The sequence below is a fragment of the Phaenicophaeus curvirostris genome, chromosome 1 (genome assembly GCF_032191515.1).
Source record: "Phaenicophaeus curvirostris isolate KB17595 chromosome 1, BPBGC_Pcur_1.0, whole genome shotgun sequence".
NCBI classification, from domain to species: domain Eukaryota; kingdom Metazoa; phylum Chordata; class Aves; order Cuculiformes; family Cuculidae; genus Phaenicophaeus; species Phaenicophaeus curvirostris.
This window is the reverse complement of record NC_091392.1, coordinates 71,300,271-71,322,114: the sequence shown is the minus strand read 5'-3', so window position 1 is coordinate 71,322,114 and position 21,844 is coordinate 71,300,271. Positions and strand designations below refer to the sequence as shown.

At 37.7% G+C, this 21,844-nt stretch overlaps 1 protein-coding gene across 13 annotated transcripts in view; it reads right to left on the bottom strand.

Moving 5' to 3' along the window:
• The window catches only part of SOX5 (SRY-box transcription factor 5), a 638,339-nt gene that overhangs the window by 88,906 nt on the left and 527,589 nt on the right, over positions 1–21,844 (bottom strand). For 8 of the 13 annotated variants that reach the window (XM_069862326.1, XM_069862339.1, XM_069862334.1 and 5 more), the window contains one exon: positions 11,970–12,093. In XM_069862326.1, coding sequence (XP_069718427.1) covers positions 11,970–12,093 — 124 coding nt within the window. The remainder of the gene's footprint in view (positions 1–11,969; positions 12,094–21,844) is intronic. The other 5 variants (XM_069862300.1, XM_069862317.1, XM_069862354.1 and 2 more) reach the window with 1 other exon arrangement.

The following is a 21,844-nucleotide window of genomic DNA, read 5'->3' as shown; positions in this document are numbered from 1 at the left end:
AAATGTTTTAAGAAAAAGTTGCAGATATTTATAAAGCAAAATTGCCTGCGATGGCAAAAACCAAGATGGAGACAGGCATGTTTTAATGTTATGAAGAACTTATTTTTGGTCACTCCTTGCAAATCTGATTTGTTAAAATAAACTTCATATTAGCCCATCAACAAAACTAGAAAAAAAAAATTATAAAAATATTATGCATTACATTGCTTCCCCAGATGATACAACGTTTAAGCACTTCCCACTCAAATAAGGATCACCAGAGCACTTCTTTAGGATCCTATAATCTGTTAGCGTACATGATTTCTGTAGCATTAAAGCAGCCACTAGAAACGCGACTATGGAAAAGGCAGAACACTACATAAATGTTCCTGTATGTTTCATTAGAGAGATAGATTAAAAGTTTTCCTCCCTTATTGTGCCTTTTTGAGTAAACAAGGCCAAAAAAAGGACAAATGAAGAAGGCAATGCAGCCTGTTCTGTACGATCGTTATTAGTTATTGTTGGATTACGGGTTATCATGGTATCAAGCCTAAGTTACAGGAAACAGAAAACAAAAGATAAGAAATTTATCTCATTTTTTAAATGTTAGAAATAAGCTGTGTTAGTGTATACATATTCAGGAAAAGGCTAATGTTTATTTTTCCCTTTTATAAGGCAAGCTTCTTCGCAGAGATCAAGCATTTTGATCTCCTGTGAGGAATTAAATACCATAACTTGCTGAAATGTAGGACCAGAGGAAAAACTAGTCTGGCTGGCAAAGCATCTTATCTGATACTTAACTTCAATAAGTGTGCCTGCTTATATTTTAAATAATGCCCTACTGACTGAAACTTCACAGTCTTTCAGGGTTGGCCGGCCAAGCAACGGGAATCCAAAGGTCCACCCAGGCATCCCCGTTCACAGACGTCTTTGCACCAGCACCAGGCCACAATTTCTCTATTTATTTATTTACTGTCAATAAGCAATAGATTTCCTGACTTGCTTGGGTGTTTTTCCCAGAGGATGCCATTGTTTCACATTCACTAATTTTACTCTGCTTCAGCTGAGGCATTCACTTCCCATTTCATATCACAGATTGAATCAAAAATTTCTCTGACTTGAAATTTTCTCTAGAGTTATCTTTTGTCCTGAGCAGTGGGCCTTAAAAATGTGGAGACATGAAGAAGAAAGAGATGGTGGTCAAAGACTTGGGGTCAATGGTGCTCAGCTGCTTCTACAACACCAGTAGCTCAAAGACTAATCCCAGTATCACTCTGAAAGAATCCTTTCTAGGATTCTGAAAGAATCCTTTCTAGAGGACATTTTGTTCAAAAACTAGACATGAAAGAATATAAAATTATTAATTTCTCAACTTCAAAGAAAAGAGCAACAAGAAGGTTTCTCAACAGAATTCTGATTTTACAGCCCATGAAAACTTTTAGTTAGGAATTATTTGTATTAAAATATATGTATTAAAAAATTAACTTCCATGCACTGTCCCATACTCCTCTCCACACACATGTATAAGCCTCAGACCATATTCCCACAACCTCATGTTAATCCACAAATCCACTATTCTCACCTTCCTAAACAGTCAGGCAGATTCTCATACCCTCATCTGTTGTGGTAATTTCTATCCTTTATGATTCATTTGGTAGATATATCAAGGAAATGCTTATGAGAAAAGAATATGCTGAAGTCCCCATGGCCACATGCATACTCCATGGCCACATGCATGGTCACAACCATTGGCTTTGGTGATGTCAGTAGTGCCTCTGGGACTCTTTAGAGAGATCACACTTGTAAGCAACTACTAAGTACTACTAGTACTATACCAATACATGCTAATGTAGATTTTCAGAATTCTATGGAAAAAACTCAAATTCATCCTAAAAACAGAGTGTAGCAGTCCAGAGCTAGGTTCTCCCATCTACCAGGTCGGGGTTTTATTAGTTTACTCTTTAAAGGGTTTTACATCCTTCCAGTGCCACAAAATATTTTTAACCAATGAACACAACAAAAAAACCTAAAAGGCTTCTATAGCCTATCATGAATCTTTTCATTGTTATGCTATCTTGTGATTATGGTAGGGGTATAGTAATTCTTTCTATGAAGAAAAGTATACCCCACCTGTGCTGCGACATTTTCAAAAATGCTACTCATTCACAGTATATCCACATTACTGCTCCCTACTACAAAGACTTCAAGTCTCCTCTAATAAATATTTACCTGCTCATTCTTTGCTGTTACTTTAGAATATGGTACATCTTTCTACTGTCCTTAAATCACTCCCATATCAGACTGAAGGTTTTGCCTAAACAGTATTAGTTAATTCTGGAGCCTGGGAAATTCATGCCTTAACTATTTCATTACTTCTTCAGTAAATATCTTATTTTTAGATGTAAAAAGTCACCACATTTTTTTCCCAAGCTCTGGGAACACTCCAGGAATGTGAGACAAGACATGAAGTTACTAGAAACAGATTATTTCCCAAGCCATTCATAAGCTATTCATCACTGAAAACACCAGTAAATTCTCAAACAATTTACAAAATTCACTAGTAATCTACTAATGCGTGCAGGCAGGAGTCTACTTCCCTGCATCTTTCAACTACCAAAAGAAACACTCTTTTTGCGGCCCTTTCATGTTTCAAACTGTCTCTTGTTATGTGTGGACTTATTCTTATAAAGAAAGCATCACAGAAAGTTTTGTTGTCATTGCTTGTCTTTAGTATACTATATGGTAAAATTTGGAGCAGCTCAAAGGATATTTTTATTGTGAGAAAATGTAAAAATTATTTCATATTCATATTCATATTCTGACATATTCTTCTCTAATATATACTTATTTCCCAGCTACTCAGTTATATCACTTTGAAGAACAAGACTGAGTACATAAGAAACCACAGAAGCACTGGTGATACAGCACCTAAAGAAATGAACGGGATATGTCAGCCTGGGGAGCTGATGGGGGATATTAGAGGTGTTGGTGCACACTGTGAGCAAAGGAGAGCATCAGGGGCTCAGGGCAGAAAGAAGGGCCAATTCCATGCCAATTCCATGCCAATTCCTTATTTTTCCAGGCTTCTTTTGGTCCATCTTCCACAAACATACCCAGAACCTCTTTCCTGATAATTTATGCACTGCAACTTCTTTCAGTTTCAAATCACACCTTCATCCTTGCCCAAAATAATCTTCCAAGATCTTGCTTACAAGGGTTTTTTTCATGAAGTACATTCACTTTTAAACCATTCTTTCTATGAACTCTCGCTATCATCCTCCACTGAAAACACTTTTCTGCGAAAGTAATTTGTGGTACAGAGCCAAGTGGACATCCTGTCCCAAAATGCAAAATAACCCTGTGTCTAGGAACTTGATTTTCAACTGACTAGCTAGCAAGCTTGTGGATATTAAAGGACTCTAAATTGTGGATATAAAACAGTGGCTCTTAAACCATTTATATTTTGCAAAATTTTATCAAAGGAGTTTAGAAAGTTAAAAAACATTCACATTTTTTTTAAAAAAAAAAGAGAAAAGAAAGCATAGGAGCTAACATTATGTGTGTTGCACCATTCACCTAGACTCATAAGATGTTATCTGTATTCCTTTTTCTGTCACTCATCTCATTTATTCTCCTTCATGGTGTAATCCCCCCTAGTGTCTTGTCTTGTCTCCTGACAGGCTGCAAGCTCTTCAGAGAAGACACAATTGTCTCACTTGCTATAAAATCAAGTTACATGCTAATGTTAAATTATAATGTTTTGACAGGATTTTTAAGTTGAACCTGATTAAATGAAACAACAGAACATTGATTTTTTTTTCCTGAAATTTTCTTCTTTTTTTTTATAAAAAAAAGATACCAGAAGAGAAGTAGGGGGTTTATTTCCCATGATTTTTTTTAAACTTCTTGTTTTCCTCCTACCTGTCTTTCAAGGACAGCAAGTGAAAAAAGTTGGAGGTCGTGGAAGGAGAAGCAAAAAGGAAAACAGCTTGAAGAATATAAAGAATAGGAAACAAAATAAAATTCTTAAAAAAAACCCAGCATGCTAAACTAAATTCCATGAAAAATACTGGAATAAACATTTCCTTATAGTAGATTCTGTTGAATGAAAACGAATCGTACGTTGTTTTCCGCCCATTTTGACAAGCCCTAGAAAAAGCAACAATAATTTTACACTCAATTTATCACTTAAATATATTTATAGTGGATAATCATAGCTGATGTCTAACTGACAGGTAAATCACTGCATCTCTTCTCACCACTCTTTCTCATCCTCATCACCACTTTCATATTGATTTTTTTTGGTGAGATGGTGGGCACATAGTAAGCGTATTGGGAGGCCATGAAAGACATGAGTGGTGTTCCCCGACTTCTGGCTCTAGGCATTAGGAGTGTAGATTAGAAAAAGAATATGAAGAAGATACCACCACTGGCTTACAAAAAAAATCCAAAGAGGTTCCTTGATTTTCTCTGAGGATAGTTCTGGACAGCATTGACTGAGTGCTGCCTATAAAGGATTAGCCTATTTTACATTTTAGAGAAACAATTCAGTCTACAGACGGGATGGCTTTTGAGGGACCTAAAAGCAGCCTTTCAATTCCTAGGAGGACATGATCAACAAGACAGGGCCAGTCTCCTCGTGGCAGTGTTTGGTTGGAGGAAAAGAGATAACAGACAATCAAGAGAGCATCAGATTTTCCCCATGAGGACCAACAGATGTTGAAACAGGCTGTCAAAACAGTCTCTGTTCTTTGAGGTTTTCAAGCCCTGACTACAAAAAGCCCTGAGTAACCTGGTCTTATCTCGTAGATGACCCTGTTTGGAGGAAGAGGTTGGACTACGGACTTTTGGAGATCCCTTCCAACCAGAACAGTCCTATGATTTCCAGGATGCCAATTTTTTTTTTTTTAATGCATCTGTTGAATACATGACAGTTACTCAAAAGCTCTGAGTGCCAAGGAAAACCAATGTATTTCCACCGAGGTTTGTACATGCCCATGAATTTAAAAACTGGGACTTTTATTTGGTTGCCTGACTATGGATAATAGTGCTGTAACACCAGACATCCTTTATGGCCTAGAAAATGAACTGAAAATATCAGCCTGTTTTCACAGGTCCTCATTGTTTTGCTTGTCTATTTTGTTTTTATTAACATTGTTGTGAGAAGCCACTCATAGATCAGGGGCTATGGGATTCTTTCAGTTAGAAATAATCTTTTGTTATTTCAGTTAGAAATAATCTGTTGTTATTTTTTGCAGTCTTGATGCCATTCGTTGCACTTGGAACATTACAGAAGTGAGACATTCTCATGTATGCTAAAAGGCAAAGTTGTTACCAAAAATTCCTCCTTCTTGCCGTTTCTATCCACAATGCTATTATTCTTTTCTTATCCTGGGGGGAACATGAGGGTTTAGTCATATGCTCATTCTTTTCCAAGGCATAAACAGTAGCCCTGAAAGATGACTAGCATCTTTATAAAGAAGCTACAGTATGTGGTCCTCACAACACATGGTTCCTATTTTTGTCATTCTGATAAAAGCATAGCAATGTCATTTTTTTTTGTTGTGATTTGGTGATTGTCAATGACCTGTATGTCAGCTGATACAGCTGACACAGTTAAATCAGAAATTAGCACTCAGTCTCTTTAGAAGCCAGACACATGGACACTAGGCACAAGAAAAATTATAAGACAGTCCACATGATACTCCATTAAACAATGAAACATGTGACTGACTAAAAAAGAGAGATACATCAGCAAATTTCCCCGAGGAAGTTATGGTATTTAACTCCTAAACATTAATTTTATTGTACTGTATGAGGAACCAATTAACTGAGAGTTTCATTTTTATCAGACATTGGAATTATTGTTCAGAATATGGATGAACAGTAAATTCAGCATATTTTAATTTAATTAGGCTCGGCTTGTTCATCTCACACATTTTTACCGATTTTAAAAGGTAATTAGTTATTTCATCAATAACTTTGTGTATGTTTTTTTATTTAGAACACTTACAGCAGCAACGAGCTGATATGCAAGACACATACAATGTACCTACTGTATATTCAGATTTTTCCCTTCCTAATTGGATATGGTTGAAATAGTGATTAAAGCACTTTCAGAAAACCTCGTGTTGATGACATCTGACTGGGAACACAATATAATTTGTTGCAACAAATTACCCACAGGGGAGAGAAGGAATGGGCAAAGAAAGTCAATTCTTGTTTCCAAAATTTGGCATATTTCCATAAAAATAATATAGGTATCAGAAAATAAAAGGCTACCTAGAAGGTTTCCTGAGAATTTGTGAATAACCTGAAAAATATATCTGGGGTAAATCCCACTTCCAGAAATGCAGGCTTGGTCATTACTGTTTCCTGAGAAAAGAAAACAAACCCTAAAAATCTCCAAATAATTCAATTTCTTAGACACCTCAGTTTAGAAAATGAAGTATGTTGTTCTTCATCCTCCAGAGAAGAAACCATCTGGAATTCAACAGCTTCAATCATACTGAAAAACCTCAGCACCAACACAACATATGACACTACCGTAAGTGGCTACTCAAAATTTCAATTCCTTTTTAAGGTGATCATCAAATACTTAAAGAAGTTACGGAGTGCAGTTTCCAAAATTAATTTTACTTATCATCATTAATTGGGGAGGAACCATCTTCTTTACATAGTTTGGGCTACTCTGCATCTTTTAGTGGAAAGCTAATTGTAAACAGTGCTGTAAACATATAATCATAAAGGAAGAAAAGAAGCACGGGGAAGCATTCTGCCACTTAGATTTCTTGAAGAATACCAAATCCACTACTGTTCTCAGTTTAACTCCTTGTGCCTTTTCTGTAAATGGTCCCCAGAAGCAGCCCTTTTTGCTTTCCCAAGTCTTTGTTTCATTCTCTTTATTATCTCTTACACAGGGGAGACAATCATGCCTTAATATTCCACATACAAATCTATACATAGGTGCACTAACAAAAGTATCACTCTGCCTATGACTACAGAGTAGCCTCCTCTGAGGTGGATCTATACAGTTTTTAAAGGACACAATACAAAACTTCTTTCAATTGCACTGTTTTTATACTTCCAAAGTACTTCACAAATATTATTTAGCTCTAAATAAATTCTAATTATTTCTAAGAGTGGCCCTAGCAGATCTGTATCATCTGGTGTGAAATATGACTTCAGCAAAGTCAACAGCAACAGCTCCTCAGATCTCAGCAGAGCTGACATTTCACTCACCACTGCTAAAATACTGGGAGTTACGTATATTATCTAGCAAGTATCCCAGGTGGAGCTGAACTAGTAATAGCAGTAGTAACAAATGACAGGGTTAAGGAATTCTGGCTGAAAATAAAAGAAGAAGGGTTAAATGACCTGCATAGCCTAAATGTGAAGCTTTGCTGCAGTTTAGGAAATGCATTAATTGGGCTCTGTTTGGTTTCAACATCAGCTGAAATGGAAGGTAATCACCTGCTGCTAAAACCAATTAATACACTTAGGATACTAGGGATAACTCCTAATATCTGCTCATGCCACAGGTCACTATCTTAGTTAACACCCTGCTTCGAAACATCAGCTCTTTTTATAAAGAGATTTGTATAACACATCTATATAAATATTACTTATTATGTATATAATAAAACACATATAGGGAGGTTTGCATAAAAATAAAAATACTTACAGTCCAAATAGCACACAGAGAATAGATAATCGGGTATATAGCAAGTAAGTAGGTAACCAGCATTTTTCTTGTTAATCATGGACAATATAGTCCATCACATCCTGCCAATTTATTTTTCTTTCATGAAAAAATGCATCGGTTGTAAATAATGATATTAAATATTTCACACACCACGCAATTATATCTAGGTACAGAGGTTAAAAATCAACTTGAACCACAGATTATGAATCTTTTTCACATAGAGAAATGTAATCCTAAAAGAAGTTTCTCCCTTTTTCTCTGCCAACATTACCACCACTCAATATGCCATAGAGAAAAAAGGGGAAGTGTCAACTTGTGTAAATTGTCCCTTATGTAATGCAAACCATCTGTTTAAAAACAAAACAAAATGAAAAACCAAGCCACTACAAAGCATGATCTGCTGTGGAGAAAAAGAAAGAAAAGGAGATTTACTACATTAAATTGGAAGCCAAAGACTATGACCTGCCATTTAATCATGGAAAAAATATTTACCCCTCTCCTCCCTGTATTTACCCAATTCTTCAAAATATTTGGAGAGGTATAAATGAAGAATTTGCTCTGCACATATTAGAGATTGATATTATTGTATTCTTTTAAGCATTTCAGCCATCTAGAATGTTTCCAATTAGTCAGGAACTCAAGCAGAGAAACCTATTTGTTTTCAATAACATACAGAATAGTTCTCAAACAGGGATGCCACTGCTAAGTCAGAAGCTCCCCAAGTCCCCAGCCACTGGAATCTGGCAAAGTATAGGGGGACAAAGTATCAATACACTCTTGCCCCATTCTTCTACTCTAGGTATCTGCCATGACAGGAATCTAAATGGACTCCTGCTATCAACTGTTATGATTATTTCTGTGTTTTCTCCAGTCAAATCCTTAGAAAAAGAAGCACGTGTAGAGAAAACAGTACTCCTTTCCACAGCTTTTCTCTGAGTAAGTCATTAGTCCACTGTGAGGCACTGGCTGAGGAACCCTACCACATACACTCTGTGAAACCACTGGGAGACATACGTTTGAATTTCTTTTGCTCTAACATGGAGATGTGAGTCAGAAAACATTGAATAAGTTAGTTTGGTTTCATTATCTAAGCTGAATGAAAGAAAAATAGCAGTATAGCTAGGTATTAATCATTTTTTCTCTTTCACTGACCTCGAGGCTTGATCACATATTCTCTTCCAGCTGCAGCTGTGCTGGCTGAAGAGGCCACCATCTCCAGTCACAGCCCCCTTGCCAAAGGTTACCACTGTGACCAAGCTTCTTGTTTAATCACTTCCTGACATGTTTCCATTAAAATGAGCCAGCTCAGTTTAAGCAATTTTAACAGAAAGTCCTTGCTATCCTAGCCTGGACAGAAGTAAATTAGGGAGGGAGTGCTTAACCAAGAAGCTTGGCCAGTGTGTCAGAAGTTAGAGACAAAGTGATGAGCAGCTGGCAGAGACAGTTATCTCTTCAGCTACTTGGCCTACCGATAGAAAGCAGCAAGTAATCCAGTCATCAGGTGTGACCAATAGCACAACTGACTAGAGCTCTGCTGTGCCTTAAATTACATGCTGCTGATTCCAAGATACTCTTTTGGAGATCTGACTTTTCAAAAGGGCAGGGCAAATAGCTGTATTAATGACCCTTTGAAGGTATCCCCAACGAGATATTCATAATCAAGGTACTCAGTATTATTAGCTAGTTATGAAAATATTGGCTGTCACAACAACTCTCTTCTTTCTCCCCCAAATTTTCAAGTCTCCCTTTTATTGAGAAATAGTATATGGCAGTGGGGTTGGAACTAGATGATCTTTAAGGTCCCTTCCAACCCATTCTATTCTACAATATGAATTTTTTTGTGACTGGAACAGAATTGTCCCATGAAGATTTTTATTGTTCCCATGTACAGGCTGCTAATGCTAGCAAATAACAGAATGATAACTAGAGAATTCCTATCAATCAGCCATACAACATAATTCTGAAAATCTATCAGTCCAAAATCTACCAGAGAAAAGGGCAGGTTTTCCAAAAGGAAGGGGAAGATAGAGAAGAGAGGTTCCATTTTCATAAGCTACATAAGCCAAATTTAAAACATACAATGGTAGTGAAGTACAGATGCTGCTAGTGGGGTCTTCAGAAGTTCATATGATGGCCTTGCATCCAGAAGCAAATACAGTGAAAGTCAGGCATTTAAGGTGCTGAGAAGCTGAGCAAATGCTCTGCTGTATGTCCTATGTTGCTGTGCTGTATTGATACCCATTTTAGCTCAGTTCAAGATAGCAAAGGTGACTGTACTGAAGATTACAGTATAAACATTTGCTAAATATCCCTGAGACGTAGATCATAATGCCTTTATCACTCTTCAAATGACGACTTAGTCTCCTAAATCACTCACGTGCTTTAGAAAATTTTATCCAAAGCTCTTTGGTTTACAGTCTACCACATCTTTGCCAAGAGGACTGACACACAGAAGGGCAAGCAGAAAAGTGGGAGAAATATGTTTTAATGGCCTGTCAAAAACATTACTTGACGTGAACATGTTCTAGTTTTAAGACAGCTACGTTTTTCATTGCTGCAAGCTTTCTAGGTGTAGCTAAATCCATATATGCTTTTTTGTTTACACTAAACTGTGAGTGAAAAGAAAAAATCCTTTGGACTACTTATCACTTCTCCTCAGCTTCTCAGTCAAATTCAGTCAAACATGCCAGGGAACCACCAAACACAGAGCTGTCTTTTTCCACTGGCTTCTGCTCAGTCCTAGACCTTGGCATACTGTTAATTCCAAGCCTTCCTGCCAGGAGCAGCAGCAACTTTGCTCTTTTTTCTTTTTCATTTTCAAGGTTACACAAACAGGCAATGTCGTACATACTTCATGGATGTGAGGCACAGTACAGTCTTACAGTTAATGTACATGCAGTAAAAAGAAGGGGAAAAAAACCTCAACCACAACTCTTTCTATCCTAACCAGACTTCATTAACATGGAACTAATTTGATCTGCCAGATATATCTAATGGGGTGATTTCCTGACCTTTTCCAGGCCTACAGTTATAGTAGCACTCATATTCAATGTGGCTTTTAGTTAAACATTCTGTAATGTGAATCACTACTACTCCCATTTGAGAGAGACTTGAGTGTGAAATCACTGGAAGAACTGAGTGAGCCTATGCTTTGGCACTGGAGCTGCTGAGGGATGTGAAGTGTTTTGAACAGTAATTTTCAGTAGTGGTCCCAGTCTGTAGAATATTAGGAAAAGGGATAGTGGCCAAAGAAATTCAAGTTCGCATTCAAGTACTGCATCCACAACATTACAGAAACTGAAAGAAATCTGAGGTTGTGTGCTAAGCCAGTTTAACTAAAGGAATCTTTTTATGTTCTAATTTTATGAAACTGCTGCAGTGACAATTGCTGAATAAACACTGAATTCATGAGTTAGTCAGTGATACAGATGGATACACTGACATGGATGTAATAAAGCTAAACACCCGTGCTGGCAATAGAGAAAGGTAGAACAAGCAAATCCTAGATAACTCAGTAGGAAACTGATGTCGGAAGAGTTATACAAACGCAAAAGCATGAAAACAAGCATATGAAATTTATGCTTTAGCGAAGTCTATTAATGGAAATGGAGTTCTTTGATTATTCCTTAACTTGTATTTATTACATTCCTTTTGACAGGAATATGGAATCCTATAGAAGGCTTAAATAAAATTTCCTAAGGTATCTGGGGAATGTAAAGAACAATCCAAATCTTTCTAAGATTAAAAAAGTAGATGCTATATTTTTTAGTCTTAGGCTCTCATAAATACACTCATAGTTTGTGTTAGTCCATCAAACTGAAAGGCATATGCTATCTTTGATCTCTGTGCAGAACCCCCATGGAGATTAATGTGAGTTCTGTGTGAAGAAAGAGACTAGAATAGGCCCTCAGTTCACAAATAGTAAGCAGGCTGCTTCAGGAAAAAGAAAAACATATTTTCTTACAACACTGTCGAAATTTTTAGGGAAGTTTCAAATTGCTTCTCTTCAGATGTATGTACGTATGTGTGGTCATGAGCATGTTCACTTGTCAAAAAGATCTGTCAGAAAGAAGGTGCACAAATCTACTTGTTTTGTTGTTACATTGAAACACATATTCCATATGACAATCTTTTCTCACACAATGATGACTAACCCTCTATTTTACAATCATTTGTGCAAGTTAATGGCTTTGTCCGTTGGGCTAGAGAGGTGATACTTTTATACACAGTGGCATGAAATTGTGCCCTATGCCCACTTTCAGCTAAAAAAATCTACAGGACTTACTGCATCCCGCTTTGTAGCTGAAACCAGGAGGAAGAAGGAATCCTTGCTGTGCAGCTGCTGCTAGGGTTCGTTGGTCTGGAGGGAATACGGGAATCATTAATGGAGGCAGCTGACCCTGGACCTGCTGAACAGGAGAGGGAAAATCAAACGTGGAATTTTTCCTGGGGAAAATGTCTGCTTACATGACTTCTCTTACTTCTGATCTGAGAGGTCGGGTTTGAATATGCTTCTCCATAACAGGGTGTTCCAGTAGCATCAACTATTCAGCTACATCTTAATTAGCAAAGCACTTTATAAGAATTACATTAACCCAAAATAAACAAAAATTTCCACTAACGCATACCTATATCTCAATGAATGATTCTCCCCAGAGCCCATTATGCTTCACTTCTCTTTGACTGCAGAGTGGCTTTTTCTTCTCTTTTACTGCACTGTGTAAAAATATCTCTGTCTTGGTAGCTTTCACCCTGACTGAGCCCAAACGCAAAGACACACGCACACAGAGGTACAAATATCTGCATAAGTAGTGTACAGCATAATCAGTACTACTTTTCTGCCCATGTGCACACAATTTTTTGTACACGTGAAAAGATCAAGTCTCTCAGACGGTAAGAAAAAAGGCTGAAACACTTTATTCACAAATAAAACACAGCTATGTCTGAAGTGCTAGCTCTTCAACTTTGCACAGCAACTGTACACAACCATGCAAGTCAGGAAACGGAAAATATTGTATCATAAGTGGGTACTGCAAGGGACTTAAGACAAGCAGGAATTAGTCTTCAAGACTGGAAGTTGGCCATGGCACAACATCATATAATACTACTGCTTTCAGTTCTGTCAGAGTTTTTAATTGCTAGAAATGGACATCATCTTTGTAAATTTCATACAGATGACAAACAAAAAGGTTTGCTACATAAAAATGTTAAATGGCAAGTTTTAATTTAAAAACCCTGCTGAACTGACCAGATCAGTCAATAAAGTGAGACTGACTCATTCTTTAAGAGTTCAATTAGATTTTTAATGGCACTGTAAAGCTAAGGCATCAGATTTAGATATGTCACCAAAGACTAAAATTTAGTTTGTGGTCTGTAGCCTTAAGAAACAAAAAAAATTAGGGTGTTGACAGACAACTTTTTTCTTTGGCCAGAGGCATAAGAACGTGTTATTCAGTTCATTATTGCCTGCACAGCAGAACTGGCAAAAGAGAACACATGCCAGCTCCTTGGCTGCCACAGTTCAGACTACAGCATCTTGACTTATTTTTAATTTAGTTACTTAAAGATGTCTTGGTTCATCCAATACTGTTACAAGTCAGAAGACTGATATGGAATTTGGGGTGGTAACCTCTTAATTTATGCCAAGACATGTCCACACCTGTGGAGGTGTGCTATCTTTATAGTCTGAAACAATTTGCAAGGATGGAGTTCAAGAGCATTGTTGATGGGAAATTCTTGCAGTGGGAGATTAAGATTGGGACTGAAGCTCTAATAGATGTAGCTCCACTCATTAAACTAGCTTGATCCATTTTTTATAACTTCAGTATTCTCTCCCCTATTCTGATCCCGCAACTAAAAGACATACGTAATTTAACTGGATTCCTGGACAAAAAAAGCAATATAAAATTTCTTCTTTATCCTCAGTCACCCTAGAAGTGTCTAATGTCTATCTTTTCTTCATGTGTTTATTTTTTGTTTGTTTTGTTGTGGGGGGTTTATGTTTTTTTTTCCTAATTTTCTTTTTTTCTTTTTTTTATTTTTTTTTTTTAAGACAAAGACAAAGTAACTGTATTCTTTTAGAACAAAAATGAACAGCCGTGTGGAATTTTTGCATAGTACTCTTCTTCGGCAAAAAGCCACAGAACTTTTTTTTAAATGGTTTCCAAGGATGAAAGTGACTTTGCCAAGCAAAGAAGCTTCAAAACAGGACTCAAAAACACTAATAGAAAGACAGATGGTTCTACTAAGAGCTTTGCTGCCAAAAAAAATGTTAAAAAAAAAGTGAAAAAAATGGAGTGATGTTATTGAAGCTGATTGCAAAGTTCTCTGATGACTGCAAATACTCTTGTCCCACTGCAAGTGTTAACTCTGCCTCCAGGGCTAATATAACTAAAGCACCACACACACACAAATTGTCATTGCCAAGCCCACAATGTAGCACAAGTCTGCACTTGATTCCAAGTGACTGCCAAACACACAAGCAAAACACCACACTGAAAAATTCCCATTTAGGAAAACATTTACCAGGAAAATGCCCTTACTTTTTAACTCTGACTGCTGCATGTCATTTTTTCAAATCGCTGCTCCTCTTTATCTCTCCGAGGGGCCTTATACCTACTAATTTCAAATGACACAACCCCGGTTGCATTAAGGAGGCAAGAGCTATAGAGTGATGAGGATGGTTTGCATGGATACAGAAATAACGCAGTCAAAACAATGTGATTTTCATTCCAGGATGGAATGTATGCAGCACCATTCAAATAGCTACACTTCATTTTCCCTCAAAAACAAATAAGTGCAAATATTAGTTTATTTTAGTCCAATTACCTGACAAAATACAATACAAATTACAGACTCTTCGTTTTTGATGAAGTACTATTTAACTACTACATCTTAACTTTAGTTATGTTTATTATTATTACCTAGAATTGCTAGGATACATCGGCTTTCAAATGGCACAGAATACAGGCCCCCCTTCTGAGTTTTACATGAAGGGTATTTTGCTCTTTTTTTTTAAGCTACTACTACTTCAGTTACCTCTCTCACAAATGTTTTTCATTATATAGTTTACATACTTTCCAATGTTTTCTCAATGGTAACTTCTTGATACTGTATTTCTAATTTGAACATAACGGACTGCAGATCGGAGCTATTTTTCAAGCCCTTCAATTTGTTCTGCTAATGGCCACATATATGTGTCCATAAAAAGAAATACATCTTTAACAATGTAAAAATGCATATGGCCATCAAGATTCTCCACTTGCCAGTCTCTCTATGTGATTACCTCTTTTTACTTGTAATTTCCTAAAGGTAAAGATTGTAGTTTAAATCCTCGCAAAATTCCCGGTGGCTTTTAATGGGCTACAACTTCCCCTTGTAACTTCTTATCTAATTTATGATGTTAGTCTAGATGATACAGATTTCATATTCTAAGGGCCTATTTGTTCACTATGTGTACTATTGCACACTGTCAGACGATCACACAGTTCTCCAATCTTTCTTTTAATTTGAACGCCATCACCACATAGCAGATTAACCAGAAGCACTCTTGTACTGACTGACAAACTGTAGTGGCATGGTATGCACACAAAAGGCATACGACATACATAAAATAACAAAGAAATGAACTGAATGCCATGAGAGCCACGATAGTCTATACAATCAATTCACTAGTCAAGGAATTCATACTTTCATTCACATACCTCTAACAAGTAATGTGGGGCAAGAGCTAAGCCCATGCTGCAATGCAAGACATAAACCATACCTATTGATATTTAGTTTGCGAGAAATAACTTCCCCTTAAGAAAGCAGACATAAGAGTTGAAACAGCCCAAGAAAATAAAGGTTCAACAATTCATAATGACGACAGTTAAGTCACCTTCTGTAACAGCAAAGTATTTTAGGAGAGGAAGAAACTGAAATCAAGTTCAACCTAGAGCCCAAACCAAAATCAGGGACTCTTCATACTTGCCACTGAAAATCCAAAAAGGAGATTAGACCAAAAGAACCTATCAATAAAAAAACCAGTATGAGCACCTGATAGTTTGAGCAACTAATAGTATATCTGCTGTCCAAATGGGAAACTGAGGTATCCAGAGTTGCCCGTAGAGAGTTTCAAGTTTGGGAAGTACTTCACTGTATTCTTATTTGTTTCAGAGCCTTTGAAAAATCTGCCCTTAAATGACTTATCCTTATCAAAAGAAATTTGTTAGTAAACTTGGAACCGATTCAAGTTGTTTAAGCCTGGGCCAGCATCTTCACAAATCTGTGCATATCCTTTATGACTTGACCATAACAAATGCAACTGCACAAAGATGTGCATTCAGTGCAGCCACAGCTAGATTCCCAGCATTCTCAGCTTCATTAGAATTGTAGTATTTCCACCTAAATTCTGGTCTCCTACCTACTTTTAGGAACATACTATGGTTACCACAGCTACCTAAGCACTATGCAGTGTGTTTTTAACAGTTACCCCTACTGTTCGACTAGCTCCTGCTGTGACTTATATAAATTTAGATTGCAAACACTTTACAAATACAGTTCTACTATATTTTCTGTAAAATGTCACGTGGGTTTTGGGTCACTATATAAATAACTACAAAGACGAAACAGTTTAAGGAAACATTAAGGTTGCAAAGTTAGGCATCCAAGGCTTACGAAATGCCAGAATCAGGACAGCACGCATAACCTTATTTCGGTCCTTTATGCCCGTGCATCCTGACAGTCTTTAAGTAAAAGTTCACAGTTTCCCCCCCTCAAATGACTCTTGCTCAATCTAGCAGGCTTATAATATTTTTCAAGTAACATAAATGCATACTTTCAACAAAACTAAGCCCTTCACAGAGCAGTTGCTATTGGTTTTATTTATTTTATCTTAACACACTTCCACCAATCTCATTTCTGCAGTTGCTCATAACGTGTTTATTGGCATAAACTTTTATATGTTTTCCTCTCTCCAAGGTAAATTGCTCAATATATTTCCCAGCATCCATATACAATACTTCCCACCAAAGAGCAAATACTGATCTTCCACCCACCTCTAGTTCTTCAGAAGCAATTCTATCCATTTTGTTGAGACTAGTGACGGAGTAACTCAGTGTGAATAAGAACAGCTGCAAAAAGCAACATCCCTTTCTCTACAAATTGACAAAACTCTGAGCAGTACTTTACTCCTGAGCTGTTTAGAAGATGCTATTCAAGAGCTGTATGAGCATCTTTGCTGAAATGATCTCTTTACATGGCTTCTTCATGTAGATATGTGACTAATTTTTATTTTCATTTGAGTTATTCTCAACTGCCTCAAAGAAGTTCAGATTTTACACTCCTAGAACAGTGGATATGTATGAATGATTCTTTTATCATCAAACTGTTGTATGAATATCTTCTTGCCTGTGACTTGTTTATAAGTTAAGCATCCCTTCTACTGTATACTAAAGAAGGTAATGTACATTTTACATGCCATAACATAAATCTGTCCTTCAAAAATGACATGTTTAATTGCATCAGTCTCCCTTCCTCCAGAAACACTTGGCTCATGGCGGCACACACTATGCTGAAGAACCAGATTCTTTAATTAGCATATGTGTTGGCCATCTCTTTCTTTCTCTCACTCACCCCCCCACGTCTATCTTAAGGGAAATAAAAATATATGTCCTCATATAACTACAATCTGCTATTTTCCCTTACAGTGACGTTTAAAATAAGAAAAGAAAATGTTGTTCTCCTCATTCTCTTTTCTACATAAGTTCCCTAAATTGACATGTGTGTCCTAAATCTATAAGGCAAGGAGCCTTGTCTGTCCAGGTACTTCAATGATCACTCTCTGCTTGGTTTGAGGTGGCTACTTATGGGGTGCCTAGTGACTGCTTAAGAAGCAAAACCAGAAGGTGGATAGCAAAGAGCAGAGATGCAGAGAGGAAGACACCAATGATACAGATAGCACACCCATTCTACCCCATGCTCTGATGACTGAACACTTTGCTGCTTCTGCTGAGGAGGAGCTCACTCCTCTGACAGACATACTAGTATAGAGGATCTCAACTAAGAATTTTTTGAAGGTTTTTTTTCTTCCTTATCTCCATCTGAATTTTTTTCTACAGTGGGTGATTTGGGCTCTAAGTATCATTCTCCCCTTTGCTGCATAAGAAGCTTACACAATTCATACCGATATTTATCAAAACTCATCCTGTCTGAACATCTTAGTTCACTCAATAGTAGCACCTCATTGTGCACAACTGTTTGCAAAAGGTGATACTGATTGTAGAAAAATACGCTCTTGTAATGGCAATTTTTAAAGAAGAATAAAAAAGGCTACTTAGGGAGACACCTCACTCCACCTCCACCCCCTATTACAACTCTACCAGCACAGGAGAACTCCATTTGGAGTGATAGTGTGGAAAAAATTATTAGTTTGATGAAATATGGAGACAATCCTTGACAGGTAACAGTTGGCATGCATGCAACTTGGCTCATGGAGAACATAGGAACAAACTTTCAGGAAAACTGACACACATCTCAAAGAATTACATAAACATTTTTCATTTTAAAAAAGCAGTGCTTTTCAGACTGAAAACATTTTCTCTTTGCTCATTCCTCTAAGACAATCCAGGCGTCACTATCAGTATCTATCTCAAATTTATAGAATCATAGAATAACCAGGTTGGAAGAGACCCACCGGATCATCGAGTCCCACCATTCCTATCAAACACTAAACCATGCCTCTTAGCACCTCATCCACCCATCCCTTAAACACCTCCAGGGAAGGTGACTCAACCACCTCCCTGGGCAGCCTGTTCCAGTGCCCAATGACCCTTTCTGTGCAGAATTTTTTCCTAATGTCCAGCCTAAACCTCCCCTGGCGGAGGCCATTCCCTCTTGTCCTTTCCCCTGTCACTTGGGAGAAGAGGCCAGCACCCACTTCTCTACAACCTCCTTTCAGGTAGTTACAGAGAGCAATAAGGTCTCCCCTCAGCCTCCTCTTCTCCAGGCTAAACAACCCCAGCTCTCTCAGCCGCTCCTCATAAGGCCTGTTCTCCAGCCCCTTCACCAGCTTTGTTGCTCTTCTCTGGACTCACTCCAGAGCCTCAACATCCTTCTTGTGGTGAGGGGCCCAGAACTGAACACAGTACTCGAGGAGCGGTCTCACCAGTGCCGAGTAAATTTATCTCATTATAAGGTCTGTAAGTACTACTAAATGGACATGTGCTTAGCCTTTTTAACTAAAGCACAAAGGAGCACCTTAAACTGCCAAATAATACAGACAGTAACTGTTTCCACACTGATAACTTGCTTCCAAAGGCTCCCCTCCACTTCATACTACAAACCAAAATGCAGTAGTGAGAGACAAACAGCTCAGCAGCACTTTGAAAGACATAAACTAAAAGGACCTTGTGCATTAAAGAACATCACTTGCACACTTTCAAGGGAAAAGCAGTATTACTTATTAATTCACGTAACTAAAATGAAGAACTTTAGAACACTTCTTTTATATTTCATCTGGTACAGAAAAAGTATTCTGAAGAGGGAAAGCAGGAAGATGACTTTTTGGAATGACATGTAACAAGATACATTCATGCTTGTGTAACTTAGAATACAAGTTATCTAGTTATTTACAGGGCAATTCTACCCCAAAGACATTTGAACAAGCAACCCACATGAAAAGGAAGAAGTACCAGAAAGAAAAAGAACACAAGCTGGAATTCTTTCCAATATGCTGCTGTTTTAAGTCAAAAGCCTCAGGAGTTTATGCAGGAATGGCTGTTTCAGACTACACAACACACTAGTGTATGAGGTCCTTTGGCGAAAAGAGGAATTTCAGGGCAAACTACTGTAATTCAGGTAACAGCTATACCGGAAGACTGAATCACACTCTAAATCACTTTCTAATCACAGTTAGTTGCAGCTCAAGAGCAAAACTCAAAATAATTTGCTTTTTCCTTTTTATAGAAGTAAAAGATTCATTGTTTGGTTGATTGACGTATTTGTTTCATGAAGAGGCTGAAGTTAGCAGATGATGCTAAATGGGCTTTTGACCAGTGTTTAGGCCAAACTGACTAATTTCACCTTACTTAATATTCACACAAATATTATGTTTCTCACACCATAGCTTCCAAGCTCCTAGGTGCCTTGTCTAAATGTTAGTACCCCTCCTAGAAAAATGAGCCAGGACTATAAAGGAAGATTGCCACAGACTTGTGGCTGTCAAATCTGCTGATTTTTATGGTCCATTGTCCTCTATTTGTATTTTTGCTAGCTAATTGCAACTTCCTCCTAAATATAACTCTCATGTAGCAAGAGTTAATCTGCAAAGTCACTCCCTTCAAACTAGAAAATATATGAACTTACATTAATGACTGATGCTACCTCACAGCATATGATGGGAGCACACAGTTCCCAGATGCTTGGTTAATGCTTTTCCCAATGAGCACTGGAACAGTGCTGATCGCTCTAGCAGTAAGCTATTCAGTGAAACATTTGTCAGTGAAAAGAAAACAGATGTGAGATTTCCTGATGCGCTTTAAAAGACAGCATGTAGGATAATTTCTTGAGCTGCACATGTGTACTGTTTTCTACAGTTGGCTGCTGTATTATATATTGGTTCAGTTATTCAAATTACAATGAAATACAGGGGGTTTTGTATGTGCCATGAAGAATCAGAGACGAAAATAAGTATACTTCCCTTGTCTTTGTTCAAACCAGCCTTCCAGAAGTCACCTGTATACTTTTTCCTTGTGATTTTCTACACTCCGTTTAAAGAGAATGAAGTGAATGGATTTAGTGCATACGTGCTAATTCAGCCTTCTTTCTTTTTTAAGTCGTTTCTTTGGTATACCAAATGCTCACATTTTACCGGATCAAAAGTCTTTCTGCAACGGTATCACGGTCTTCTGTCAAAAGAGCTCTGGAAAGAAGGTCCAGTATTAACTACTGCTGCTGCAGAGGAAGTGGGGGAGAGCATATGAGACAATTTGAGTCAGCTCTGTGTTACACAGGGGCTGTTTCTGTATCTAGGCTCTTAGAAACAGAGTGAAAGGTTTAACAGTCAAAGAGGTGTGCAGAATCTAGAGGACTTTCCCTGTAAGAACACTTCTAATAAAAAAAATATACAATACTGACTGCAAATCTTAACATTATTAATCAATGGGTAGACTATAAGAACAAAGAACAAGTAGGAACAGGAAGCAAGGCTCAGCACTAGTATGGGATGCAGAGGGGGCTGGGGGAAGAGAAATCATCCAAAACTGACTTTTCAAGAACTGCTCTGAATGTTGGAGGACAACTGATTCAGGTAAAGAAATAAATTGTATATTACATGTCTTCACAGACAGCAAGCCTAGCTCCTTTATGACAGAGAAATTATGTGAGATAGAAGAAATTCCCCAACTTGCTATCTCTGCAGCCCTCTTGATATGCCTTTGGGCTCATCCTAACACCAAAGCATTGGGGTTAATGTTTTCATGCAAAGGATGAAATCAGGACTGCAAAATGCTGGGGTATAAACCTGCACAAGACAGTTTTTAGGTTGAGGATGTAGCTGGAGTGAAGAAACATTTATTGTAACTGTGGTTCTTATTCCTATGTAGACCGAAATGATGAAGCTTTTGGGGTGTGAATCTATTCACTAATAAGATTTCATTGGTGCATTTTCCCCAAAAGACCAAGAAATAGGCAGTGAGAGCAAGGCTGATGCCATTACACTTAAGCAAGGCTGACTGGTATTCTTTGTCATACAATGTTAGTCACAGACATGTGTGTTAAGGCTAGCTGCTACACTTCCCCCTTTACCCACTGTTCTGGAGCAAAGCTGTGAATCAAAGGTAATACTCAGCCCACTGTTCAAACACTGCCTGATGAAATGAGGGACTATAAAGTAAGAGAGGAAGAAATATCAAGTAAGTGGGTATACTGTGGTACTGTAGTGGACAGCAAAAGGTTTGCAAGGCCAGGTCATCTCTCATCCTGCTCTTCCTTCATCCCAGTCATGGTAGGCATGGTAGGTACCAGTAATGGGAAGAGATAGCTTCCTAAAACTTTCCTCTAACCCTGAAGTGATGCCTCCCCCTCTAAAGCTCTTGCACTGCAGTATTGCCACAATCTGGCCTTCTATTTCAAAACTTCCACTGTCACTCATTATGACTCACCTATGACACCTTGCTTGTA